Source organism: Peromyscus leucopus, chromosome 23, assembly GCF_004664715.2.
Source record: "Peromyscus leucopus breed LL Stock chromosome 23, UCI_PerLeu_2.1, whole genome shotgun sequence".
Taxonomy (NCBI): Eukaryota; Metazoa; Chordata; class Mammalia; order Rodentia; family Cricetidae; genus Peromyscus; species Peromyscus leucopus.
In genome coordinates this window covers 31,617,758-31,645,623 of record NC_051082.1, presented here as the reverse complement: position 1 = coordinate 31,645,623, position 27,866 = coordinate 31,617,758, and the positions used below count along the sequence as shown (strand labels likewise).

At 49.2% G+C, this 27,866-nt stretch overlaps 1 protein-coding gene across 1 annotated transcript in view; it reads left to right on the top strand.

The window, feature by feature from the left end:
- Flt1 (fms related receptor tyrosine kinase 1) overlaps window positions 1–27,866 on the top strand; it is a 167,845-nt gene that overhangs the window by 124,508 nt on the left and 15,471 nt on the right. The window contains exons 17-25 of the mRNA XM_028878044.2: window positions 2,491–2,623; window positions 7,613–7,717; window positions 14,018–14,131; window positions 15,484–15,572; window positions 20,492–20,648; window positions 21,085–21,182; window positions 22,949–23,071; window positions 24,927–25,038; window positions 27,309–27,408. Of these exons, the coding sequence (XP_028733877.1) occupies window positions 2,491–2,623; window positions 7,613–7,717; window positions 14,018–14,131; window positions 15,484–15,572; window positions 20,492–20,648; window positions 21,085–21,182; window positions 22,949–23,071; window positions 24,927–25,038; window positions 27,309–27,408 (1,031 nt within the window). The remainder of the gene's footprint in view (window positions 1–2,490; window positions 2,624–7,612; window positions 7,718–14,017; window positions 14,132–15,483; window positions 15,573–20,491; window positions 20,649–21,084; window positions 21,183–22,948; window positions 23,072–24,926; window positions 25,039–27,308; window positions 27,409–27,866) is intronic.

Here is a 27,866-nt window from a genome sequence, read left to right as displayed (position 1 = left end):
AGACACGGAAGGAGAAAAGAAGGCTAAGGGAAAACAGTGCTAAGGTAGACTCGGAAGAGTGTAAACCGGAAGGAGTGACCAGAAACAAACGCTCTACCCTGCCCCCTTCTCCTCCCCTCGCTGATCAACAGCCATCTTACTCAGCAAGCCCTTGCGGGGTAAGGATGGAAAGATCTAGAACAGATAGGTTTAAGAGGGCTCCTACACTGCCAAGACTCCAGAAGGTAGGAGTTGGTGGGAGGGAGCAAGAGATCATCTAGAGTTGGACCGGAGGAGGCAAAGGCGAACACGGAGTCTAAATCAGATGCACGTCCGCGTGGTTCCTCTAACCACAGTGCTAATTCCTCACTGATAAAGAATGGATCTTATCTCCTCATCCCTGCCCAGTATAGCCGGTGTTGAACAATAGCCAACGTGTACTGATGCTTGCCAGAAGCCAGGTCCTGTTCTAACCGGTTGGTCAATCATTTGATATCCATAGCAACCCTCTCAGGCAAGAACAATTACAACCCCCATTTCACCGATAAGCAGAACTAGGTTTGGGCGAGTTAAGCCGCTTGCCTGGGAGATCCAGGCTCAGGTCCAGGCAGCTGTCCTCCCTGCCAAGGGTCAATTAAAAGGACAAATACCTGTCACCTCGTACTCTGCCAACACACTGCCCTCCCAGGTCTGTGCGGTGTCCACAGGAGCCACAGGGGACAAGCTCTTCCTTCGCCCGCCCCTTCTCTTGTCCCATTCCACATCCTTGACACCTCCCCGTCCTGCAGAAACCCAAGGTGTCCCCTGCTGGGTTCCAGCTGTCACCTGCTTCTGCGTGGTTGCCTTGGTGACATTCAATGTGAAAGAGTTAGTCATCGGAATGATACCAGCAGCTTCTCCCCTGAGCACCCAGCACCTGTAATAGCCTGGCACCCACCCAGGGTGCTGCACCTTATCTTTTGACTTTTATGGGAGGCTGAGCAAACTCTCTGCCCTGCGGTATTTGTCCCACATTCTAATGATAATTCTTGTAAGGAGAATGATTGCAAGCAAGTGATGGATGGGGTGAGTGGTGACGGATGGCCTGGGGCAGGGTGACTGAGGGCCGAGGATGAATGAAGTAGGTGTGAAGTGGTGGGTATGGAAAGGCAGTCTTCCCCCCTTCCTGCTTCCTCTTGGCTAGGGGAAGAAAAAAAACCTGCAAAAAGAGGGGGGCCAATCTCATTTCAACAAAGTTTATGTGACTTTGAGGCAAGGGTTGTATGGGAAACTCACCCTTCCTGTCCCACCCAAGTCTGCCCACAGAAACTCAATCATCAACCCTGGAAATGTGTCCACGAATAGGAAATGAACCGGCTGATGGGCTGTAGCTGTCCATCTGCTCATCTGGGATCCGCCACCGTGGTTACTCTCTGGGTCTGACTTGATTTCCAAGAAGTCAAGTTCGCAGCACACACTTGTCTTATGAATGTGACGTCTGAGCAATGCCCTAAGGAACTCAAGATGTGTCTGCATTTACTCCTCAGCCTTTGAAATTGCCAGCCTCTATTTCTGAGGCTAGAAAGGACTTCGCAGGGCTGGAGAGATGGCTCCGTGGTAAAGAGCACTGGCTGCTCTTCCAGAGGACCTGGGTTCGTTCCCAGCACCCACATTATGGCTCACAAACATGTGTAGCTCCAGTTCCAAAGGATCTGATGCCCTCTTCTGGCCTCTATGGGTGCCAGTCAGGCATGGTGCTCTTACATACATCCAGGCAAAACCCTCAAACACATAAAAATATATAAACCTTTTTTTAAAAAAAAAAAATGTGCAGAGCAGCCATGGAAAGCTTTCAGTCATTGTTCAGAATTGTATTAAATGCTCTTCATTTTTTTCAAAAGAAAAGCTCTCATATGATTGGTTCAGAACATGACACGTACATAAGGCCAGTGGGGGTCTGGGGCGCATATATTCCGGATAAGATGCTGCTGTTACTGCGGAAATGTCGTGAGAGAAAAGTAAGGAGCTGCCGTCTCCTGGAAACGGCACACGCCAGGGTGTGTGTCTCACTCATTGCCCCAGTGCTGTGAAGAGACACCATGACTGAGGCAACGTTTAAAAGAAAGCATTTCCTTGGGGCCTGCTTAACAGTGTCAGCCGGTGAGGCCATGGTCATCGGGGTGGTGAGCGTGGTGGGGCTGGAGAGTAGTTGAGAGCATGCAGGACCCACAAAGTTACATGCAGAGAAACGGGGACAGAACTGGAAACTTCGAAACCTCAAAGCCACCCCCAGTGACACACCTCCTCCCACAAAGCCGCACCTAGTCCTTCCCAAACAGTCCACCAACTGGGAACCAAATATTCAAATATTTGGTTTGGAGGCCATGCGCATCCAGACCACCACAGTGTGTGTATAGGAAGACCCTCTGCCCTTGGCCGGATGATGCAAAGTATTGTAAAGTGAAAAACGGGGGTTTTAATGTTGTTTGTTTTCTTCTTAGTGACTTTTGGGGGGGTCTCTCTATTCCTCAGTCTTCTTCTGAAGTAAAAACGGACTACCTGTCAATCATAATGGACCCAGATGAAGTCCCCCTGGATGAACAGTGTGATCGGCTGCCCTATGATGCCAGCAAGTGGGAGTTTGCCCGGGAAAGACTTAAACTAGGTAAGGTATTTTGTCTGGCAGAGTCACAAGCCTATCACAACAACCTGTTCCATGCAACACACTTGCCTTGAGAACAGCAACAGAACGCTGAACTTCACTGTCCGCCCTCCAGCTGGGGTCATGGACCAGAGGGCCTGTGAGCTGTCGCTGAGACAACAGAACAAGGCAACACGAAGCGCCCTTGTGTTCACTCGGTACTTACTGAGCACTGGCACCTGTGTTCATTCAGTAGTTACCAAGCACTGGCACCCTGTGTCATTCAGTACTTACTAAGCACCGGGTCTGAGCAGCAGGTGCCAGCATAAGCCCTGGAGATGCCAAGATGCTTGAGTCTCTTCCCGCCAAGCTTAGTCTCCAGCTCGTAGGTAAATGCAGGAGGAGGGGAGGGAGTCCATGGCTTACACCCAGGCACTCTTTGTTTGTTTGTTTATTATTTGGTTTTTTTTTTTTTTGGTTTTTTTGTTTGTTTGTTTTTTCGAGACAGGATTTCTCTGTGTAGCTTTTGGAGCCTGTCCTGGATCTTGCTCTGTAGACCAGGCTGGCCTCGAACTCACAGAGATCGGCCTGCCTCTGCCTCCCGAGTGCTGGGATTAAAGGCGTGCGCCACCGCCGCCTGGCAAACCCAGGCGTTCTTAACTGAAACTACTGGGGACGAAACATGTTGCCTACAGCACAGTTCAGAGAGTGATGCTCAGTTCACTCGGGCTCTCTGTGCAGATTCACATGTTGTAAGATGTCCTGTGGCTTTCCTGGTGTGTTGTGGTCCGACCCTCAGGGATCACTGAGGTTTCACTTTTGAAAAGCAGGGATGTGTTTTCCAGGTAGGGCGGATGTTGTAAACAGCAGGCCCCCCGTGCTTACTTAGCCCCGGTTCCTCCGGCTCAGACGTCACAATGCGTATTCATCTCCAGTTCTGGCGCTACAAAACAATCAGAGCCTGACTTACCCCTGCCCAAAAACGTTTGGAGCGTGGCTTCTGAAAGTTTTCCACTCGCTCCTATGTATGCCAGAGTCATTAGTGGCTGGAACTAGGAAAACAGATTGTGAGCCCAGTGTTCTCTGAGCTTGTCACTCTCAGAGCAGGGGAGCTGGCTGGGCTGGCACTGTGACCCCTGTCTTCCTGGGCGAGCTCTGTGGGGGTGGGGTGGGGGGTGACAGGGAGTGTGAAATGGTTGTTCTTGCTTTTCTGTTGGGTCTTGAAATGATTCTGCTTACAGGGAAAGGAAAGTATCAGTGTAGGTCCTGTTTGGCTTGGGGGAAAAGGGTTGGAAGTTACCTAAAAGCTGGAGGGAGCCAGAAACGACTGGTTGGGGGTGGAGTTGGGGTGGGGGTGTCTATGGAGCAGTTCAAGGTAGGTAGCACACTGGATGAATTCTTTCTGCGAGGCTGGGTTTTAAAGCAGGCTCTCCAAGCCCCTCTGTGACCTTGGCAGGGAACACAGCATCATTTTCCCCACAACCAGGAGCTGTTCTCGGGCCATGCTGCTTTCCAAACTCATTAGCTGGGATTAAACAGGCTTCTTCTAGGACAGGATACAGGAGAGCTCCCTGCCAACTCCTGACCCCCCCCATCCCAACCCACTTCATCCCCACTCACTTCAGCCCCCAGCACATCCCCTAGGCTGTTCCCTCGACCCCAGAATTCCCTTGGGCTCAAGGGCTGCGCACAATCGCATTTCCTACGATTTTCCCTGTTGAAGGTTTTTCCTGGTGAGCGCCTCGCTGTGTGGGGGCCTCAGCTGTGATTTGGCTGCTGTCCATCTAAGTGTCTCTGGTGAGAACGGGGGTCAAGCTTTTCAGCGCACAGTGTGGCCCCAGGATGGGGAAGAGGGTTCCGTTGATTAACGTGGGAGCCAGGAGGCCCCAGACTTCTCGCTTGGTTCTTGCTAGCCAAAGACAAGACAAAGGGATTTGAAATCATGGCTGGCAACTGAAAGTAACCAATTGGTAGAGAAGAAAAAAAAAAAGATTTGATAGGCAGTGTTACATTGGGGTAAAAAAAAAATGTAAGAAATACAGAGACAGATCAAGGAGTGATTTTAATTGCATCTACTCTCTCTGTTGGCTACAATGCCCAGCCTCGTAGGAGGCAAGTCAGAAGTTTCACTGCTTGGCTGTTCAGTTAGAGCTTGGTTAGTCAGCAGAATTGCTGAAACTGGGAAGAAAAGAAAACTCCTTGGCTCTCTCATGATTCCTTACTAATCCTGGGAGAGAATGCAGCTCCTGCAAATGTCCAGGGTCCTGTCTGACATCGTAGTCTATTTCTACAAGCAAGTGATGTACAGGGGAAGTTGTCTAGCATGGAGAAGCACACAGAGAGTCTGGAGCTGGGCCATTACAACAGCCAATAAGACCAGCTCTCTTGATTGCCAAAGAGGGGTGCCATGGATTAGTTAGCTTTTGTCACAGAGACCAGAGTAGCTGACAGAAACTGAGAAAGGGTTTCAGGAGGTCCCGCCCATGGTGGCCTGGCCTTGTCCTCAGACCACCATCATGGTGGCAAAAGCCTATGGGCATGGCTGCTCCTCGCTTCACAGAAGACAGGAAGCAGAGACACAGGCAGACAAGGGCCATGGATAACACACCCCTAAGAAACCTCTGCTAGTGACCTGCACCCTCCAGCCTAGCCCACCTCTTAAACCTCCACCCCAAACCACACCACAGCTCTGGATTAAGCCCTCACTCAAGACTTAAATCTATGGAGGACATTTCACATTGAAAACATAATGGGGGCCAAGTCCATGCCCCCCTGCGTCCTTCCTAGAGTGGCTAGGACTCTTCAGGGTCCTTCCATACTACTGCATCATGTGACAGGGACCCAGCGGATTTCTGAGCTAGTGAGTGTGTGTGTTCCAGGAGGAGTCAGGCTTAGCAGCTGCCAACAGTACATGTTTAGCTTTCGAAAACCATGTCATCTCCTGGCTCACCCCCACTGAGCAGAGTGTGTCCCAGGAGAGAGCTCTTGTGATGACGCTTGTCGCTGAAACTGCCCAGGTCCTAGTTGGATGCCTCATGCAGGGCAACAGCCTTGGAGCTGTTGCAAGATTCAGACTTCAATGCCTTGTCATAAAGCTTACAAGAAAAAACAATGAAAGCATGAAATTTGCAGGCAAATGGATGGAACTAGAAAAAATCATCCTGAGTGAGGTAACCCAAACCCAGAAAGACAGTCATGGTATGTACTCACTCATTGGTGGATTCTAGATATAAAATAAAGAACAATCAGACCACAACCCATAGAACCATAGAGGCTATATATATATAGCATGGAGGTCCCTAGGATGACTGTGGCTTATAATAAATTTCAGTTTTACTCAATTATTGAAAAAAAATAGCCAAATGAATGGAAACACATGAACTATGAACCAAAGGTTGAGGGGCCCCCAGCTGGATCAGGCCCTCTGAATAGGTGAGACAGTTGATTGGCTTGATCTGTTTGGGAGGCAACTAGGCAGTGGGACCAAGTCCTGTGCTCATTGTATGAGTTGGCTGTTTGAAACCTGGAGCTTATGCAGGGACACTTGGCTCAGTCTGGAAGGAAGGACTGGACCTGCCTGGACTGAGTCTACCAGGTTGATCCCAGTCCTCAGGGGAGGACTTGTCCTGGAGGAGGTGGGAATGGGAGGTAGGTTGGGGGTAAGGGGAGGGGGTGAGAGGGGGGAGAATAGGGGAATCCATGGCTGATATGTAGAACTGAATGGTATTGTAAAATAAAATACATATATATATATATATATATATATATATATATATATAAGCTTACAAGAATATATATTCATATCTCCATCCTTTGGGGGAAGGAAAGCTAATTAACTGAAGGTTCATTACCAGGGCAGTCTGAGGAAGGAAAGGATGGAAAGACTGGGATGGAAAGGAGAGTTAAATTAACCTTCAAACCGGTGGGATTTTCTTTTGACCAATGGTGTTCTGTTATTCCTATCCCTTCCGCCCCGCCCCGAGGACACATCACCAGAAGAGGGGAGTGGGTGTGGACTTCCTTGGTTCACTCTTCTTTCAGCATCCAAAACTGGGACAGTCGGTTTCTTGTGGCTCTATTTAGCTTCCTTATTGTGCAGACGAGGACCCTAAGTAGAAAAGTTGGCTGAATTATTCCGGGGCTTTTCTGCCTAAAGGGCCTCACCCTCCCCGGTCCCCGCTCCACAGGGCTCTCTAGTTCCTGTCCACCAGAGTCCTTTTGGGGCTCTCCATTCTGCTGTAACTGGACAGGACCTCCTTTATACCAGGGACTACACCAGGTACTTGATAATTCAGACAGCGTCCTTCCCTCTCCAAGTCAAGGTGGCTCATTCCAGAGTGGAGAAAGATGTGTATTAACAGTCACTCTAGCAAAACATAATGGGCGCCACAAAAGATACCCTGCTTTCTTAGTGCTTTGGGCAATCATCTCTCTGGGGTTGAAGCAAATTACTACCTGTGTTTGGTGGCTCATGTTGGGAAAACCACAGGGCTTGTAATGGTCTTAGAATCATGTAATAGCTACCAGGGAATGCTCTGATCCGCACGGAAGTCTGAGAAACGACCCAGTGTTTATTCTTAAGATGTGAGGCATTGTTTGACCCAGAGCAGCTGCCACCATTCATCCTTTTTGTAGAAAGCAGAGGGGATGACCTTGGTGGCGAGAAGGAGGGCGTGGAGCATCTTGATCATGAAACAGTAAAAGAAAACTTGCTGGGTTTGGTATTTTCTCCCTTCTGCAAGACTCTATGGCAAGGGGAAATGGCCACTTTCCTTCTTTGAATGTTCTAGAAGCTTAGACTAGTATTGAAAGATGAGGCAGGGGTGGGGTGGGGGGCTCAGAGGCAGAGGAAGGGACACCAGAAATGCACTCACTTGGCCTCCTTTGGGGTCAGTCCATCGCAGAATCCCTTCAAAGATGCAGGCCTTGCATAACACATCCAACACGGCATTTCCTTCCTGGAAAAGACTCAGACTCACCATGAGCTCCACAAATAAACGTCTTCTATTGTAGGCAAATCGCTCGGGAGAGGAGCCTTCGGGAAAGTGGTTCAGGCATCTGCATTCGGCATTAAGAAATCGCCCACCTGCCGGACTGTGGCTGTGAAGATGTTGAAAGGTAGGGATGCGTAAACGTATGCCGTGCTCTGGCTTTCAGTGACCTCCATCTTTCTGCACCCTCTGCATGTTGGCGCAAGATTAACATAGCCTAGGAACAAACAAGCTGTTTCTGCTCCAGCCAGGGCTTCTGTGTTCCAGGACTGTTAGATTCAGCTACACTAGCTCAGAATAAACTGTGTCAATGGAACAACCCAGAACTGGCCACAGGAAAATCATCTCTGCCATCCTAAGGTCTTTCTTGTCTCACATCCCAGACGAGAGCCCTAAGGGCTTACGTCTATTGTCATCATAGGTTCAGAAGGCTGGGGATGTCATGGTCCCCTGCGGTTGTCAGAAAAGAGCGCACTTCACAAATCCCAAAGGCTCAGCCTGGGTTTGCCCTCACTATAAAGAGAAACTAAAAAGCTAGAGAAAATTAGTTGATGAAAATTTTATTCTATGATGCTGTCAAGCCCTGCCCATAAAGCATCTCTTCTTTATAAAGAACCACTTTTTAAAAAAGAGTTCCATCTCAGCCGGGCGGTGGTGGCACACGCCTTTAATCCCAGCACTTGGGAGGCAGAGCCAGGTCGATCTCCGAGTTCGAGGCCAGCCTGGGCTACCAAGTGAGTTCCAGGAAAGGCGCAAAGCTACACAGAGAAACCCTGTCTCGAGAAACCAAAAAAAAAAAAAAAAAAAAAAAAAAAGAGTTCCATCTCGCACTGAGAGGTGGGAGGAAGGACCCAAGCACATTGTGATTTCCGGCTGTCTGCATCAGACAAACTGAAACCAGACTCACGGAGGAGCACGCAAGCCCAGCTCCGCAAGAGTCCGACATCCTTTGCAACGTAGGAAGGCTTCATTCCTTCATGTGTGATGACAGAGTCATGCCACACCTCATATCAGGATTTCAAAACCAAGAAGGAAGCAGACCCTCCCCCACCAGAAAAAGCCCCAGGGCAGCTCCGGCTTTCCCAAACCACCAAGACGGTGGGGGAATTTTGTATGTTCGGGGTTTGTTTTGTTGCCCAAGGCTGGCCTCAAACTTCTGATCCTGCTGTTTCCACCATTTTCTGCTAAGGGGTGTTTGAGGCCCAGAAACTTGTGTACATAGCTCAGACCCCAGGAAAGCAGAGCTCTCTAAATTCTCATTCTTCTTATCCCATTGACGCCATACTTTGGAAGCCTCGTGTAAGCACATTTTTTTTTCTACCTCAAAGGGGCCATGTTCATCAGTGGAAGACAGATGAGAGTCTATAAAGGAAGGAGAGAAAGGCTGGACAATACACACAACCCAGGCCAGAGTGCGCTCTGAAACACAGTGGGGTGACTATAGGTCACTACATTTTATTTGTTCTTTTTTTTTTCTTTTTTCTTTCCTTCCTTTCTTTCTTTTCTTTTTCTTTCTTTCTTTCTTTTTTTTTTTTCTTTTTTTGGTTTTTTGAGACAGGGTTTCTCTGTGTAGCTTTTGAAACCTGGCCTGGAACTCACTTTGTAGACCAGGCCGGCCTCGAACTCACAGAGATTCACCTGCCTCTGCCTCCTGAGTGCTGGGATTAAAGGTGCACGCCACCACCGCCAGGCTCTTTTTAAATTTTTATTGTTTTTATGTCTGTGTCTATGTGTGTGCCTGCTTGTGTGCATGTGTACTACATGCATGCAGGTGTCCACAGAGGCCAGAAGAGGACGTCCAGTCTCCTGGACCTGGAGCTACAGGTGGTTGTGAGTTGCCCAGTGTGGGTGCTGGGAACTGAACCCAGGTCCCTTGAAAGGGCAAGAAGCACTCTTAACCACTGGGCCACCTCCCAGCCCCCCCCCAATAAGTTTTTATGTATTTTATAAGGAACAGAAGAGAGGAGTCGGAAAGTTTCCAAAGTACTGGATTTAGTCACTCCACACGCTAGATATTTCCTGGACCAGACCATACCCCATAAATACCCACAGTGTTTATGCTCACCTTGCCATAAAGACTTTGCCAGGATGGACTGCCCAGATGATAGGGCATCTTTCTGTGAGAATCCATCAGAGCCAGCACCATCCTCCACCCCTAGATTCTGAGAAGAGAGAGCAGCATGGCTGCCATTGGGAGAGCCTCGGAGTAGGCACTTCAGCAGGACTGAGCTGAGCCATCTTCTCTGTGTGTTTCCATTTTTCCAGACAGGGTTTCTCTGTGCAGCCCTGGCTGTCCTGGATCTCACTCTGCAGACCAGGCTGGCCTCGAACTCACAGAGATCCGCCTGCCTCTGCCTCCTGAGTGCTGGGATTAAAGGCGTGCGCCACCCCCGCCAGGCCTGAGCTGCCTTTTCTATCCACAGTCTCGTGAGATGCACAGTGGTATCCCCTGTTGCAGATGAGGAAAGGAGGCTTGGAAAGGCTGAGCTGTCTGAGCCACAGACCCCAGCTTTTCTCCTTGCCAAACAGGGTTAACTTCATCAGGAACTGTTAGGTTATAAGGGAAAAGATTCTAACTTGAGATTGTTTTCAAGGCCAATCTCTTCTTCGTAATCTAGACATCATGTGTAGAATATATCTGTAAATCCAGGGCTGGAGAGGCAGCTTGGCAGTGAAGGGCACTGGCTGCTCTTCCAGAGGACCAGGGTTCAATTCCCAGCATCTACACGGTAGCTCACAATCGTCTGTAACTCCAAGGGATCCAATGCCCTCTTCTGGCCTCTGCAGGCGCTAGGCACACATGCAGTACACATACGTATGTGTGGGCAAAGCACTTATAAACATGAAACAAAAATAAATTAATCTTTGTAAAGGCATCTTGTTTCCATTGTCAGCATTGACAGGAAAAAGATTTTTACAGCATCCATGCCATACAATTCCTAAAAAAGAACCCAGAGTCCCTCAAGCTTTCGTGCTTCGAGTAGTTTCCTCTCTGTCCAGAGGAACTGGAGAAGGCACGGTGTCAGACAAAGGACACAGTCAGAAGCCCTTTCAGTGTGTTCCCAAGCTAAACCTTCAACTTTCTGTCCCTCACACTCCAATGAAAAAATGTCCAAAATGAGAAAACTAATCACACTGTTTATTTATCCGAAAATATTTGTTGAGCAGCCACTGTAAGCCGACCAGCGAGGCTTTTGAGTTTATCTGGTTATTATTAAAAAATGACTCTGTCTTATAAAGTATTATATCCATATCTACCACAATGTTAAGTACACACACCTTTGACCCACTTCCAGGACTCTGTCCTACAGAAAACCTTGCATACGTGCACATCACACTCGGGTTGTCTATTATAGCTTTATTTGTAATAGTTAACACAACAACAACCTCCCCCCCCCGGGGGGGTGCTGGGGCAGAAGTCTGGTCTGTGAAGAAGTGCTTGCCACACTCTCATGAGGACCCGAGTTTGATTCCCCGAAGCTCTAGACCACGGAGAGATCCTGTCTCAAAACACATGGTAGACAGATCTTGAAGAATGACACCTCGGGATATCCTCTGGCCCGCACACACATATGCGCACCACATGCACACATACACACACATGCACACACACGCACACGTGCAGACAGAACTGAAGGCTATACATGTCAGAAGAAACACGTTAGTCTATTAAAAGGAGTGAAAAGAAGGTCGTAGAGCTGAGTAAGTGGTGACCCGAGTTTAATTCCCAGCACTCACATCAATAAAAATAAGTGAAGCTTTTTTAAAAACAGGAATGAATGAGAAGAATTCCTGATATTAAAGGGAGGGATGAAACAATTAGCGTGCATGCGTGTGTGTGTGTGTGTATGTGTGTGAGTGTATGTGTGTGTATGTGTGTGAGTGTATGTGTGTGTATGTATGTGTATGTGTGTGAGTGTATGTGTGTGTATGTGTGTGAGTGTATGTCTGTATGTGTGTGAGTGTATGTGTGTGAATGTGTGTGTGTGTATGTGTGTGAGTGTATGTGTGTGAGTGTATGTGTGTGTATGTGTGTGAGTGTATGTGTGTGTATGTGTGTGAGTGTATGTATGTGTGTGTGTGTGAGTGTATGTGTGTATGTGTGTATGTGTGTGAGTGTATGTGTGTGTATGTGTGTGAGTGTATGTCTGTATGTGTGTGAGTGTATGTGTGTGTATGTGTGTGAGTGTATGTTGTGTGTTGTGTTTTTGTGTTGTTTGTGTTTTTTTTTTTTTTTTTTTTTTGTATGTGTGTGTATGTGTGTGAGTGTATGTGTGTGAATGTGTGTGAATGTGTGTGTATGTGTGTGTATGTGTGTGTAATGTGTGTGTATGTGTGTGTATGTGTGTGATGTATGTGTGTGAATGTGTGTGTATGTGTGTGTATGTGTGTGAGTGTATGTGTGTGAATGTGTGTGAATGTGTGTATGTGTGTGTATGTGTGTGAGTGTGTGTATGTGAATGTGTGTGTATGTGTGTGTATTGTGTGAGTGTATGTGTGTGTATGTGTGTGTATGTGTGTGTGTGATGTGTGAGTGTATGTGAGTGTATGTGTGTGTATGTGTGTGAGTGTATGTCTGTATGTGTGTGAGTGTATGTGTGTGTATGTGTGTGAGTGTATGTGTGTGAATGTGTGTGAATGTGTGTGTATGTGTGTGTATGTGTGTGAGTGTATGTGTGTGTATGTGTGTGTATGTGTGTGAGTGTATGTGTGTATGTGTGTGTGAGTATGTATGTGTGTGAGTGTGTGTGTGTGTGTGTATGTGTGTGAGTGTATGTGTGTGTATGTGTGTGTATGTGTGTGTATGTGTATGTGTGTGTATGTGTGTGTATGTGTGTGAGTGTATGTGTGTGTATGTGTGTGTATGTGTGTGTATGTGTGTGAGTGTATGTGTGTATGTGTGTGAGAGTATGTATGTGTGTGAGTGTGTGTGTGTGTGAGTGTGTGAGTGTATGTGTGTGTATGTGTGTGAGTGTATGTGTGTGTATGTGTGTGAGTGTATGTGTGTGTATGTGTGTGTATGTGTGTGAGTGTATGTGTGTATGTGTGTGAGAGTATGTATGTGTGTGAGTGTGTGTGTGTGTGAGTGTGTGTGTGTGTATGTGTGTGTGTGTGTGTGTGTGTGTGTGTGTGTGTACCATGAAAATCAGAGGACAACTTACAAGAGCCAGTCCTTTCCTTCCTCACGTGGTTCCCAGGGCTGGAACTCATGTCATCAGGCTCAGCAGCAAGCTCCTGTCTCACTGAGGTGTGGAGGTGTGCCAGCCCTCAGTGAGTGCACGTGCTATGGAAAGGTCTCAAAGCTCAGACTGCGGACGGGGCTGCTTCAAGTCACTTGCGCTTTTCACTCTAGAACCTCAGACTTTTTATTATTATTATTATTATTATTATTATTATTATTATTATTATTTGCCTTTTGACTTTTGGTGCTGAAGGCTTTGCATGTGCTAGAGACAGGCCCTGCCACTGTGCTGTAACCACCTCCATGCACAAACGTGCAGACACACACACACACACCCTCGCACACATGCCTCTACTAGGATCTCCATACTCTAATTCATACTGTTGCAATATTTTACAGCAACACGTTTTAGTGTTTTTAACACACCTAAATCATCCTAAAATTGTGGATAATAGGAACAAACACAGGAGGAGCTGAGTTTAGACTCTAGACTATTGGTTTTGGGTCTGATACGACGGGTTATCACGAAGCATGACGTTAAAGTGGAGGGGGCAGTTAAGAGCACTTGCTACTCATGCAGAGGACCCGGGTTCCATTCCCAGCGCCCACATGGTGGCTTGCAACCACCTGTAACTCCACTCCAGGGGATCTGGCTGGTGCCTTTTTCTGGCCTCCACAGACACCAGCCACAGACATGGTGCAGGCACAAATACCAAACACATTTAAAAAAAGAAAGAGAAAGAAAGAAAAAGGGGAAAGGTGGTTAATATGAATCCTTGTTGCCTGAGATAACCCTTGAATTGTAGGCATGAAGGAGCCTGTGGAGAAAATAACACATGTTGAAGCATTTATAGAGGCAGCTGCCCTGACATTGCGGACTACACACACACACACACTCCCCTTCCTCCCTGGGGACTCTCTAGAAAGGGGACAGAGAAGAGGGGAGGTGTGGGTGGACCCCTGGCTGAAAGGTTCTTGCCTCCCCCGTGTCTGCTGGAAGGGAAGCCTCTGGAGGTCATGAGGTGGCGGTCTCCGAGTCAGCACAGCGTTGAGCACAGGCGGACCCACCGAGAGGAACCGTCCATGACTAACCCCACCAACACGGCGGGCCTCCCCGCAACTCAGAGGAAGTGGGCTCAGGAGGGGTGAAAAACAGGCTGGCAGGCTGCAGAATGTGGGGACCCCGGGAGGGCGGGAGTGCCGCCTTCAGGCCCGCACCCTGACTACTCCTTGCTTCCCACACAGAGGGGGCCACTGCCAGCGAGTACAAAGCTCTGATGACTGAACTCAAGATCCTGACTCACATCGGCCATCATCTGAACGTGGTGAACCTCCTGGGAGCCTGCACCAAGCAAGGAGGTGAAAGAGAAAAGGGGGGGCCTGTGCACAAGCTGGAGGGGGGCTCTCAACTCACACAGCTCCCTCCCCTCCCCCCTGAGGAAATGGCCTTGCAGGTCTCTTTCCCCCCCGGATTCTAGGTCAAATGGCGCCTTGTCCCCTTAGCATGACTTGGGGGAGTGAGACTATGGTTTGAGAGGCTACATCCTCCCTCAGCGTCACTGCAGCCACAAGTGGTGAAATCCCAAGAGGAGGTGACATGGGGACCCACCAGAAGGGCCCCTCCCTTCCCATCAGCCATCGGGACAGGCCTTAGCCGCGGGACAGGGGACAGGAGCAGGGCTGTGCTGTAGACCGTTGGGCCCAAGCATGCCCTCACTGAGTTCTCTTCCTCTATGGCAAGGTTGGCCCTTGAGTGTAGATGTGAACAGATGTTTAAGTCAGGAAGGTGCTGGGCAGTTGTCCACAAAAGGTCTTCAGTTTCCCAACCCAGAAAACAGGTGGAGGAACAGAGGTAAGAAAAGGAGGTCGTGAGTAGGAAGAAGAGCTAAGGGAGGCCATAACTAGAGAGTCCTAGGGAGCCAGACAAGGTCCCCCCATAGCTTCTAACCTTGAATGAGCCTTCTCCGGGCATCTGCCCCAGTGAGCACATCTGTCTGCCTCAACGCTGTACCTATAAGATGTAAGCCCCTGAGACTGAGCAGCTGGACCCGGCCAGGTCTGCTTTTTGGTGGGGAGACCCCAGCTCTCGAAGAACTTCCTTTCTGGGACCCTGAGGGACAAGGGGGTGCTGTCAGAATTCAAAAGCAGGAAAGTACTAATAGTAACGGAAAAACCACTTTACCGGAGGGACAAGGTCCACCCCCGGTGAGGCTCCAAGGCGCAGCAGGAACCTGCCTGGTACTGTCCTCACAGAGGCCTGGAGTTTGTTGGTAAGGAGCTGCTAGACTTCATGGGTCATACCTGCTTTGACCTGGAAGTAGTCCTGTGCTGCTGAGGAACAGTACAATGGAGGCATCCATGGTGCCGCCTGAGACTGTCAGTGCAGTGGGTAGAGAGCAAGCAGCCTGTGTGCTCAGAACAAAATAGTCAGGATGGGGAAAAAAGAGAGAAAATTATGTTTTGTGGCGTGACAGTTAAATGTCTGTGTTCATAAAACTTTATTGGAGCAGGGCCATGTTCTTGGTTATATTCACAAGGGCGGTTTCTATGCTGCGGAGGCTGAACTGAGTAGTTGATTCATGGCCTCCCAGTTGCACTCTTAGGCCCTACACATATGAAAACAGGTTGATCTGAGGTCTCACGGGCTGCCTGGAAGCTGTCACATGGCTGCCTGACCTAGCATGGTTGAGCATGTGCCGTTTGGACCGCAGGGCCTCTGATGGTGATCGTGGAGTACTGCAAATATGGAAACCTGTCCAACTACCTCAAGAGCAAGCGGGACTTCTTCTTTCTCAACAAGGTAAGGGTTTGTCCTCCGGTGGCCGGGGCTTCTGGGTCCTGATCATCCCAGTCCATCACTGAGGGAAGCCAGGGCAGGACCCAGCAAGGACGACAGAGGAGCACTGCTCACTGGCACACACACACACACACACACACACACACACACACACACACACACCCGCACGCTCACTCGCTCAGCTGCCTTTCTTATTCAGCCCACCTGCCTAGGGATGGTAACAGCAACAACAAACCCTCCCACAGACCAATGCGATGGAGATCATCCCTCAGTTAGAGCTCTTCTGATGTCACGGTGACAAAAACCAGCCAGCACAGACCTTAAATGAGGAGCTGGTTTTAGTGGCAGCCATCGCTTTACCAGATAGCCTGGCAAACATAATTCTTTTGGGGAGATGAGAGTTAAGTCTCTCTGTGTTGCCTTGGCTGTCCTGGAACTCACTATGTAGACCAGGCTGGCCTCGAACTTGTAGCGCTCCATCTGCCTCTGTCTCCCAAGTGTTCTGTGTGTGTACGCACAAACATATGTAGGTACAACTTACCCATGCATGAAACCCAGGCGTCAACAGGGTTTGTCTTCCTCAGTTGCTCCTCCGTCTTAGTTTTCAAGACAAGGTCTCTCCCTGAACCTGAGCTAGGCTGGCAGCCAGCAGGTGCCAGTGATCCTTGTGTCTCTGCCCCCCAGAGCACGAGGGTTACAGGTGTGCAAAGCCATGGCCGTGCGTTTTGTTTGGTTGGTTGGTTTTGTTTTTGAGACAGGGTTTCTCTGTGTTGCCCTGGCTGTCCTGGAACTCACTCTATAGACCAGGCTAGCCTCGAACTCACAGAGATCCACCTGCCTCTGCCTCCCGAGTGCTGGGATTAAAGGCGTGCGCCACCACCGCCACCTGGCTTCTGGCTTGTTTTTTACATGCATGCCGGGGATTGGAACTTAGGTCCTGATGCTTTCGCAGCAACTGCTCTTACTCGGTGAGTCCCCCAGCCCTTCAATAAACCTGACCCACTAAGTCATGCTGTGCCATGTAGTAAAATGAACATCTGAGGGATTGGGAATGAAGCTCAGTGGTAGGAAACTGGCCTGGCTGGTAGCAGGCCCTAGGATTGATCCCCAAACCACACATAAAACACACACACACACACACACACACACACACACACACACACACAAGAATACCTGGGCCAAGACTGGAGGACACACAGTCTTTAAAGCAGCACTGACTCTAGAGAAGAAGCCATTTATTCAAACATTGTGGTGTGTTCTGCGGTCCCTTGCTGGGTCCCTCCCCAGGCAGCAGAAGTCCGGGAGACAATGATTGACAGTGTTAGCCGGTTCTGGCGACCTCAGTGAGGAGTACACTGGAGGCAAACTCTCCAGCTCCAGAGCCAGACTGTCCAGGTTTAAATCCTGCGTCTCCTCTCAGGAAACCAGGCCTTGAACAAGTTACTCCATCTCGATGTTTCAGTTCCTTGTGTCTTAAGTGGCGCTAATAATAGAACCCAGGATGGGATTGTTGGGAAAACGAAACCCTTCCCTTGGGTGATTAGTTGTCGCCCTTTCGTCATCTTGGGTCCACTGGGATGTTGGAGGATGGGGTGTCGCTCGGTGGGAGAGTGCTTACCTAGCGTGGGTGACCCCTCCTCTGCGTTGGAAAGACAGAGACAGAGTCAGAGATAAAGAGAGAGGCACAGAGACAGACAGAGTCAGTTGAACATAACTGGCCCGCATGGTGGATGAACCTTCAGACTTCTAAGGGGGTGCCCATCTCCGCCATGTAGGGAGGAGCATACGTAAATCGAACCACAGGATACAGCCAGGTGTCTTGGTACATGTCTGCAACCCTAGCTACTCTGGGGGCCGAGGTGGGAGGACTGTGTGAGCCCAGTGTTTGAGATCAGCCTGGAAAACAGAGTGGGACCAGGGCTGGAGAGATGGCTCAGCAGTCAGGCGGTCTTGATGCTCTTCCAAAGTTCCAGAGTTCGGTTCCCAGCACCCACACCGGACAGCTCACAACTGTCTGTACCTCCAGCTCCAGGGGATCTGTTATCTCTGCTCTCTGGGGGTATCTGTGCTCAGAAGCACATACCCAAACACACGTATGTATACATAATTTAAATATATATATATATATACACAGAGAGAGAGACAGACAGCAAGAGAGAGAGAGAGAGAGAGAGAGAGAGAGAGAGAGAGAGAGAGAGAGAGAGAGAGAGATATCCTATCACAAAAAAACAAAAACAAAGCACTGGCCAGCTGGCCCAATTTTTTTCATCCCAAACTATGATTTTATCAAAGACATAAGTGTCCACCAGACTGCCAGGAATCTATTGCATACCTCTCCCCTTTTTCTTTTGAGACAGGGTCTCACTATGTATCCCTGGCTGTCCAGAAGCTCCCTATGTAGACCAGGCTGTCCTCGAACTCACAGAGATCTGCCTGCCTCTGCCTCCAGAGTGCTGGGATTAGAGGCAGATGCCACCAGGCCCAACTATATTTCCCCACTTCTAACCAGGCTCTCCAGCAATTGGAATCTTAAAGTGACTTGGTGCTCTGAGGCTATATATGTAGCCAAAGAAGTCAGTCAGGGCTGGCAAGCTGGCTCAGTCTTAGGTAAAGATGCTTGCGGCCAAGCCTGATGACCTGAGTTTGATCCCTGGAACCCACATGATGGAAGGAGGGAACCCGCTCCGGCAAGTCGTCCCCTGACCCCCACATTCATACATGCACACGCACACACACAATACACATATAATCATATCATAAAGAAACTGACTTAAGGACGCAGTAACCACAAAACGAAGATAGGAGAATGACCTATCTTGGTCCACTCCCCGATTTAGAGCTTTTCCTGTGAACCCCACTAAATAAGGGGGTGCAGTGGTGCCCTGAGCTGAAAGCAGCAGAGATTCCTGTCAGTCCTGATGTCCTAGACTGGGTTCAGGAAGCGCCTGGCCCTCAGAACACTCCAGGGACTTGGCAGGATGGAACGTTTGGGTTTGTGTGTCCTTTGTTTGGAAGAGCTCGCTTCCTTTTGGGGCTATATTTAATGATTTGCCTCCCCGTGGTACTTGGTGGAGCTGTGTTTTGTGGAAAACTCATGACTATCTGTCACATTTGGAATTGAGAGAGAGAGAGAGAGAGAGAGAGAGAGAGAGAGAGAGAGAGAGAGAGAGGAGCAGCCTAAAAGACAAAATCGAAAGTAGGTTCTATTATTTCCCAAATTCATCAAGATTCTTAAATATGCTTTGTAATAAATCCACTATTCTGCCAGAATCCCAAAAGTCCACTAAATTAACTGAATATATACCATTGATTAGGGATCAGATGAAGGGTAAGGTGACTTGGAGACAGCTTCCAGGTTTTTGCTTCTTGGGGGTATGAGGGAGGAGGCAGTTAGTTTCCAAAAAATAAAATCCTTGTCTCCATCTGAGCGAGGCTAACAGCCTCATGGAGAGAAAAATGAAGTTCTCTTTGGCTATGTGGGTTTTTTGTTTTTGTTTTTGTTTTTTACCTGCCCTGAGGTGTCTGGTCTGGGTGAATTCCCTCCAGTCCTGAAATCCCAGACAGAATTTGGGAAGAGCTGAGACAGCGAAACCCCCTCCAGGGACCTGACAGACAGGAGGGGATGCTTGGGTGGGTGTGCTCCTGCGATGGGGCGTGGGGACCCTTGTACCCTAAACGCGGTCCTTCCTATAGTTTGCTGGATCGGCTGCTTGCTCCACTGTGCCCTCTAGTGGAGGGACCGCTCCTACTACTCGGACCTCTCCGGAAAACTCTGGGCAGATCCGGGCAGATGGCGGGCTGGTTAAGGCAAGCGCTGCTGTGCCCCTGAACCTCATTCTTTCCCAGCCCCGATTGAGACGTGGCCATCTGGCAGAACCTAGGCTGCACACGTGTGTACACAGTCCCGCCCTGAGAGCCACTGGACAGGATGGTTTCTAGTGTCAAGCAGCAGATGAATTAGTGAAGGCAAAACACTAGACTATGTTAAGGTCCTTTCCTGTGAGTCACAAAATGTAAGATAGTGCCTTTTAGATGAGGAAAATGAGACTCAGAAAAATAAGGGGATTTGCCCAAAATGTCATGATTACTAGAAGAGCAAGGAGAAGGCAGAAGAAAAGCACCAAGACACCGATGTCCGAAGTGAGTGCCCTTTGCTCTTCATCTCAGGATGGACTGGTGTAGCATCCTCATCTGGAATGAAGGAGAAAACCAGAGAAAAGTGCATTTCCTCCCCTCTCCCCCCAAGAAATTGGAGGAACTGGCAACCTGAGCCTCCTGGGGATGACAGTGGAGGAGGGACATCACTGAGCGACCTCTTGAAGGTCTATGCCGCCTTCCAAACAAAATGCCACGTGCTGTGAAGAGCAGTGGAGAACACAGACTTGGGAGTTTGCCAAGCTGCGTGGCAGGCTTTGACCATTCGTGGGTGTGGCTTTGATGATGGGACCCTTCGGAACCTGCTTGTGTACAGATGGTTTTGTGAGGGCGGGAGAGGTGACTGAAGAGTTAAGAGCACTCTCTCTCTCTTGCAGAGAACTGGAGTTCAGTTCCCAGCACCCACATTGGATGGCTCACAACCTGCTTCTATGGACACCTGAATGGATGTTCACATACACAGACACATACACATAAATTAAAAAAAAAAAAAATCTCTTTTAAAAAAAAACACAAAATTGTTCTACAACATAAACTCTTGGGAAAATTGAGAAAACATCCAGTAGTCACACTAAATAAGTGCTCAGTATTTATCAGCTGCTAGGAGTCTCGTTCAGTTGACTTAAGTTGTTCTCCACGAGCCCAAGCAAGGGTACAAGAGAGTCTGCAACCTGGGAAATACTCAGCACGTTAGTCCGCCACCCTGTGCTGTGGCACCCCCAATCCCTGTTGGACCTTCTCACCCCTGTATTTCGTGTTATTCTAAGGATGCAGCCTTGCATATGGAGCCCAAGAAAGAAAACCTAGAGCCAGGCCTGGAGCAGGACCAGAAACCTCGACTAGATAGTGTCAACAGCAGCGAGAGTTTCGCCAGCTCGGGCTTTCAGGAGGACAAAAGCGTGAGCGACGTTGAGGAAGACGAGGGTAGGTATTCATTCCTTCCCGGCCTCCAGTCTAGGGTATTTTTACAACATACTGGGCATCTCACACATTTTTCCCTTATTCATCACCCTAATAAACATCCTGGGAATGAGGGTAATGCCCTAGGGAGACAAGATTTGAATAAAGATTATTTACAGCGTTGCTAATTATGATAAGAACTGTTCCCTTCTCTCTGCTTGGGACTTTCTGTCTTACCAGGTCACCCATTCCCACCCAAACCCCATCTCCTGACCCTTCACCCCAACCCCCAACCCCATGGCCTGGAAAAAATCTCTGAGGTTCGTGTTGAGACTCAAATTATCTTGCCAATGAACTCTGGTGCCCTTGATGGGTTGTTTTGTGTTTCGTGAATATTGTCTCAATAAACTGGGGTTTGGTACAGTCGAGAAAGTCTTTACAAGGTTCTAATGATTGGTAGATTGCAGTGAGATCTCCAAGCAGCCCCTCACCATGGAAGACCTGATCTCCTACAGTTTCCAGGTGGCTAGAGGCATGGAGTTTCTGTCCTCCAGAAAGGTCAGCTCATCTCTTTACAGTTTTTCTGCTTTCTTTACTTTTCTTAATCGGAGATAAAGAGAGGTTTTGAGTTTTTCACATGTTTTTGCTTTACGTTGTACATTTTATTTTTATCCATGTTATTAAACTTAGAACCTGCTTGGAAGAGAACACACACATTTGCCTTCCATTTTTCTTCCCCACTAATCCCTGCCTTTACTTTGATTTAACTGATGCATAAAAATGCACAAATTACATATGTTAATTAATGTGTTAATGATGTCAAGTTTCAATACATGTATATGCTGGGTAATGTTTAAATCAGGTTAAATATTTCATAACTTTATAGTAAAAACTTTGAAAATTCATTCTTCTACATTTTGTCTTATGAGGCCTGAATACACACACACACACACACACACGCACGCACGCCTCTGTGGCTCTGTGGTAAAGCTATTTTTCTAGTATTTGCTTATACTTAGGCTCTTAACTGTGCAGTAGACATACCACAATGGCCTGCATTTGCTCACTTATGAAGAGATATCAGGATGGTGGCCTTGGGCCCCGGTGGGTAGAATTTAATGTAAGGGTAGAAGAGCTTCCTGGGTGTTTGGACGACACAAACCCAGCACCAGCTCCCAAGCAGCCCTCTCTCACATTTCCAAACTGCCCAGGCCTCACAAAGAAACTGTTCCAGGGGGCTGGAGAGATGGCTCAGTGGTTAAGGGCACTGACTGCTCTTCCAGAGGACCTGGGTTCAGTTCCCAGCAACCACATGGTGGCTCCCAACCACCTGTAATGAGATCTGGTGCCCTCTTCTGGCCTGCAGGGATACAAGCAGGCAGAATATTGTATACATAATAGATAAATAAATCTTTTTTAAAAAAGAGAGAGAGAGAGAGAAAAGAAAAGAAACCGTTTCAGTACGCTCACACAGGGCTTCCCCAAAAGCCTCAGCTCCAGCCGAGCTGGGGCCTACTGCAGCATGCAGGAGGCTGGGGCAGGAGGATGCCTGCTTACATGCCAACCCGGTGAGTTCTGCCTGTCACTGCATGGCAGGATTCTGCTTTTCTGTTTTGTTTTGATTTGATTTTTTTGAGACAGGGTCTCACCATGTAGCCTTGGCTGTCCTGAAACTCGCTTTGTAGACCAGGCTGGCCTTGAGCTTACGGAGATCTGTTGCCTCTGCCCACCCCACCCCCCAGTACTCGCCTGGCTCAGGAGTCTGTCTTAAAGACAGCGTCAGCAAACCAACAAAATATATCACACCAATCCAAAGCTCCCAAGATCTGATCTAAGGTTGTAGGGAAATCTCACTTACTGGCGTAATTCAGGCCGCCAGTGGCTTGACCAGCACACTCTCCACAGAACCGGAGCCTGGCTGATTTAGAACTTATCTTTTGGGCCTCCTGGACTCTCTTCTTGTGCAGAAGTGCGTTGTGTTTATGCTTGGTGTGTGCTGAGAGTGTCTTCTTTTCCCACATATGAAATGGAGCCTAGAATAAGGATGGCCATCCTAGGGCCAGTGAGATGGCAAAGGATCCCACTGCCAGACTTGGTGACCTAAATTCAGTCCTAGGAACTCACAGAGCCAGAGGAGAGAATTGACTTCCACAAGTTGTTCTCTACATGTATGCTTGCTTACACGAGTTCTCACACACACACACACACACACACACACACACACACACACTTTTTTAAGAAAAGAATCATGACCCAGAGTGGACAGAGGAAGCGAAGCGGCTGGATTCCGGAAGTGGGTTGACTCTGTAACTGTTTTATTATAGTGCATCCATCGAGACCTGGCAGCGCGGAACATCCTTTTGTCTGAGAACAATGTTGTGAAGATTTGCGATTTCGGCCTGGCCCGGGATATTTATAAGAACCCTGACTATGTGAGAAAAGGAGATGTGAGTCAGCTGCATGGATATTTCATTTCTACCCCATCCTTTTTAGGCCACAGACTGAAACCCTTGCACAGAGGTACACTTCCCAGGCACTCATCCCCCCCCCCAAATTCTCATGTGGTCCTATGAAGACAGGTGGTCCAGAAGAGCTGTGTACCAGAGAATGCTTGTGGTAGAACCTTCTGTCTGTCTGTCTGTCTGTCTGTCTGTCTCTGAGCCCCAGTTGGGGACCTGGCCTTAGAGCAGGACCTCATGAGGCTTGCTAGCCTCAGCAGCATGTTGGGCCCTGCAGAGACCACATCAGTCCTTGCCTGCCACCCCTAGGGGAGTTCCATGTCACACTGGAAAGAACAGTGTGACCTCTTCCCCTCAGATAAACCCAAATGATTGATTCAGCAGGTGGCGGTCCCTCCGGGGAAAGCAGGGGGAGGGCACACACTGTCTTGAAGGGAGGAAGCTGCTTTCCTCCAGGGAGGCCTTTCGGGGGCCATCTCCCTTCTGGCCCACACTGGCCTCTCTTCTCCGTTTGTTTCGGAACATGGTGTTATTTGTCACTTACCGGGTGACCTCTGGTGTCCTCTCTCGTCTGGCCTCTGCCAGGAGGGCTTCAGCTGATGTCTGGGCTCTCTGGATTGCCCTGCAGCAGAGACTCTCAGGCTGTAGGAAATACGCACATCACCTAGCGGCCTTTCCGAATCACAGCTTGCTGTCCTCAGCCCACACCCCTTGATGCAGCAAGTCTGGGGGTAGGGTGCAGGGAGAATCCTTGGAATCTGCATTTTCAACAAGCTCCTGGGCCATGTTATGTAGACCCCGGACCACACTTTCAGAATCCCTTCTTAGTCACTTTTGTTGTTGTTTATTTTATTTTTAGTTTGTAAGTGTGGGTGGTTTACCTGAATGTCCGTGCACCACATTCATGCAGTGCCTGAGGAGTCCAGAAGAGGGCACCAGCTCCCCTGGGACTATAGGTACAGATGGTAGCGAGGTACCCTGTGGTTGCTGGGAATGGAACCCAGGTCCTCTGGAAGAACAGTCAGTGCTCTTAACTGCTGAGCCATCTCTCCAGCTCCCCAGTCCCCTTTTTTTTTTTTCTAAGAGGAAGACAGTCTGACTTTTGGTGGAACGCTGGCCTGCAGAGACGGTTTCTGCCCGTGTTTCAGGTTGGCCCTCTTCGCCGACCCTGACTCTTGGTTTCTCCACAGTCTTTGTCTCTCCACTGTCCGGACATCTTACTAACTCCCACCAGCCCGACTCGCAGCTAACGCACTGTGGTCTCTGCTGTCTGAAAGAGGAGGACTGGTCTGCATGCCTGAGATCCAGCTGTACATTCTCCTAAATGGAGAACACCCCAACACAAAATAATCTTTCTTCTTTCAAGGGATGTGGAAGATTGAATGGAGACTGAAGCCAGGACCTCACACAGATCAAGCACACATTCCACTCCTGAGCCAATTCTAGCCCCCAGTTCAAGACTTACCATCCCATCTTTTTACATAGGGATGTCTTTCAAAATTCCCCTCCTTAGAAAAAAATTCATAGGAATTGCTGTCCATTTTCGGGGTGTTTCCTAATTCAGACCACTTTACCAAACCCTTCCTGTCCCTGTGTTGGTGGGGAAGGGACCATGAGAACACAGCTTAAGATCCGTGGGACAGGGACCTGCTGAGTGCCACACCTGGTTCCCAGAGACGGGGTAGCCGCTAGGGCTCCCTCTCGGCAGCCTGCTACGTGCTCTGTGCTTTGGGAAACCACAGCTGTTCTGCTTCCCCATAAGTGCTAAGTGGAAGGGGACCCCTGAGCCCCGGGTGTGGACATTGCTTTGTTTTCATGCTCAAGGTCCCTTGCCCTCTTCCAGACCCGGCTTCCCCTGAAATGGATGGCTCCTGAATCTATCTTTGACAAGATCTATAGCACCAAGAGCGACGTGTGGTCCTACGGAGTGTTGCTGTGGGAAATCTTCTCCTTAGGTAAATGTGGAGGAGGGAGGGGGTCGGAACAACCCAGAAGCACATGTCTGTGTCCTGTGCAGAGCATCCTGTGGACACACCCAACTCTGAGGTCCGCACTGGAGCCCATTGCAAACCCAGGTGGAGTGTCCAACAATGGCCTTGCAGGGACGCAGTGCCAAGCCTGAGTGTCCCCCAGCTGCTTCCGACCAGCAGTGATCCCTAGAAAGTGCGGACAAACACAGGCTGGGGTGGCCTCGGCCTCAGGGCTAAGCAGAGCATCCTGCAATGCCTGGCCCACCCTACGTAGCCTAGGCTAGCTGCAGAGGATTGGCTAGAGGTGCTGTTAGATACAGGTGATGGATGTACACATACCCACTATTACAGAAAGTGTTTACATCATTATAACAAAGTCAGGCGGCAGAAAATATAGAGACAGAGCTGTCTGTCTGTCCTCTGCTCCCTTCTCCAGTTTCTCCACTACCAGCTCTCATGTCTTTACCCCTTTCCTCCAGACATCCACTCCCTCAGGATTTCTTCTCAGGAAAGGCCCTGATGTACACAGCTAGACCAGTAGAAGGCTTTGTTAGAGGCAGCTGGTGTTGATCTAATGCCTTTGATTCTAATACCCGCCATGGCTTTGCACACTAATTTATGCAGACAAGCAATAAAAAGTTCTGGTTAGGTTTTTTGCTAGCTAGGTTTATTCAGCACTATCCACTATGGGTTTATTAATTAATTAATTTATTTATTTATTTATTTTTATGTGTACGTGTGTTGTACCTACATGCTAAGTGTGTGCACTCTGTGCATGCAGTGCCTGAGGAGGCCAGGAGAGGGTGTCAGATCCCCTGGAACCGGATGGGTGTGGGGCTGGAAATGGACCCCAGGTCCTCTACAAGAGCAGCCAATACCCCAGCCCGTCTACTCCGGGTTTCTAAAAACCATCTTCAAAGCCTCTTTCCTACAGATGTACACAGAAGGTACACCTGCTCACATAGGGATGGTATGAGATCTCCCAAGTATGAGAATTAGCCAAGAATCTTCAGGCTTTGCAAAAACAAAAAACAAAACAAAAACAAAAAACAAAAACAAACAGCAAATAAAATGAATAAAATGCACTCAGATGCACTCAGTGACACCCTCAGGATCCTGCAATGTGTAAAAACCATTCCCCTGCTTTCGATGACAGGCACCTGTTGCTTCCACTCCTAGAAAGCAGCTCAGTGGCTACAGTGGCTTTGCAGGGACACAGTGCCAAGCCTGAGTGTCCCCCAGCTGCTTCCGACCAGCAGTGATCCCTAGAAAGTGCAGACAAACACAGGCTGGGCTGGGCTGGGTGGCCTCGGCCTCGGGGCTAAGCAGAGCATCCTGCAATGCGTGGCCCACCCTATGGAGCCCAGGCTAGCTGCAGAGGATTGGCTAGAGGTGCTGTTAGATACAGGCTGGCAAAGACAGCCCAGTGCCCCCTGGTACCCTCAGCTTTGCAGACTCTGGACTAGGAGCAGCCTCCATCCATCCACCCTAGTCAGCCTTGCCCTGGAACCCAAGGCCCTATCCTTTAGACTTGTTATAATCCCTCATTCCCAAAGCCTCCGAATGAAGGTCATTTTCTGAGAAGTTGGAATGGTCCACCAGTAGCCTCGCCCAAGTCCATTGGTTTTCCAAAGACAGGTTAATAACCCGAGCCACGAGTGTCTAAGGATTCGATGTCTTTAGAGTTGTCTGTGGAGCCGGACAGGAAGACTTCAGATTGTCCCTTCTGACCAAACGGGCAGATGTGGCCAGAGGGATGGCCACGAATCAGCCAAGGATGTGCCCTCAGGAAGGGCCTGCCAGACACCTCTCTGTGTAGAGGTTCACCTCAGTCACTGGAAATCTATCACTAAAACGTGACTGTATATTTATTTTGGGGGTTGTGAGGTAGGGTGTCACTAGACAGCCTAAACTGGCCTCAAACTAACAGTTCTCCTGCCTCAGCCTCCCTCCCCAGAACTGGGATTACAGGCATGTACTACCATTCCTGGCTAAAACATCACTTTCAAGAAATGAGGGAAACTCTGAATTGCCCCTCGTGGCCTTTGGGGTGGTTTGTTTGAGACAAGGTCTCACCTTATAGTCCTGGCTGGCCTCAAACTCACAGAGATCTGCCTGCCCCTGCCTCCCAAGTACTAGAATTTAAAGTGTGCACCACCACACACACACACACACACACACACACACACACACACACGCCGTCTTTTGTACCAGAAACCTTACCTCACACATGTTTTTCCACACCATCTCTGCAGGGGGTTCTCCTTACCCAGGAGTGCAGATGGATGAAGATTTCTGCAGCCGACTTAAGGAAGGCATGAGGATGAGGTCACCAGAGTACGCAACGCCTGAAATGTGAGTTCATGGCTTCATCCTTTTCCACTCAGGGACCTGGGGTGGTGTGTAAGGAGACGGGGCCCTGGGGTGGTGTGTAAGGAGCACAGGGACCTGGGGTGGTGTGTAAGGAGCACAGGGACCTGGGGTGGTGTGTAAGGAGATGGGGACCCTGGGGTGGTGTGTAAGGAGCACAGGGACCTGGGGTGGTGTGTAAGGCCCATAGGAATTCTGAGGTGATGTGTAGGAATACAAGGACCCTGGGGTGGTGGTAAAGGCCCACAGATTTATTTTCAGCTCCACTCTTCAGGGATGCTGCCCCAGTCCCTGCGGGCTCCGCTGGGCTGGGAGAGACTTCCGGAACTGGATGTGCTCTGGATCTGCCCCTGTTTCCTCTCCCACCCACTGACTGGCCTTTCAAGGACTTGAGCTGGGAGCTGAAGTCAGAAAGCCAGACAGAATGAACAGCTCCTAGGAAC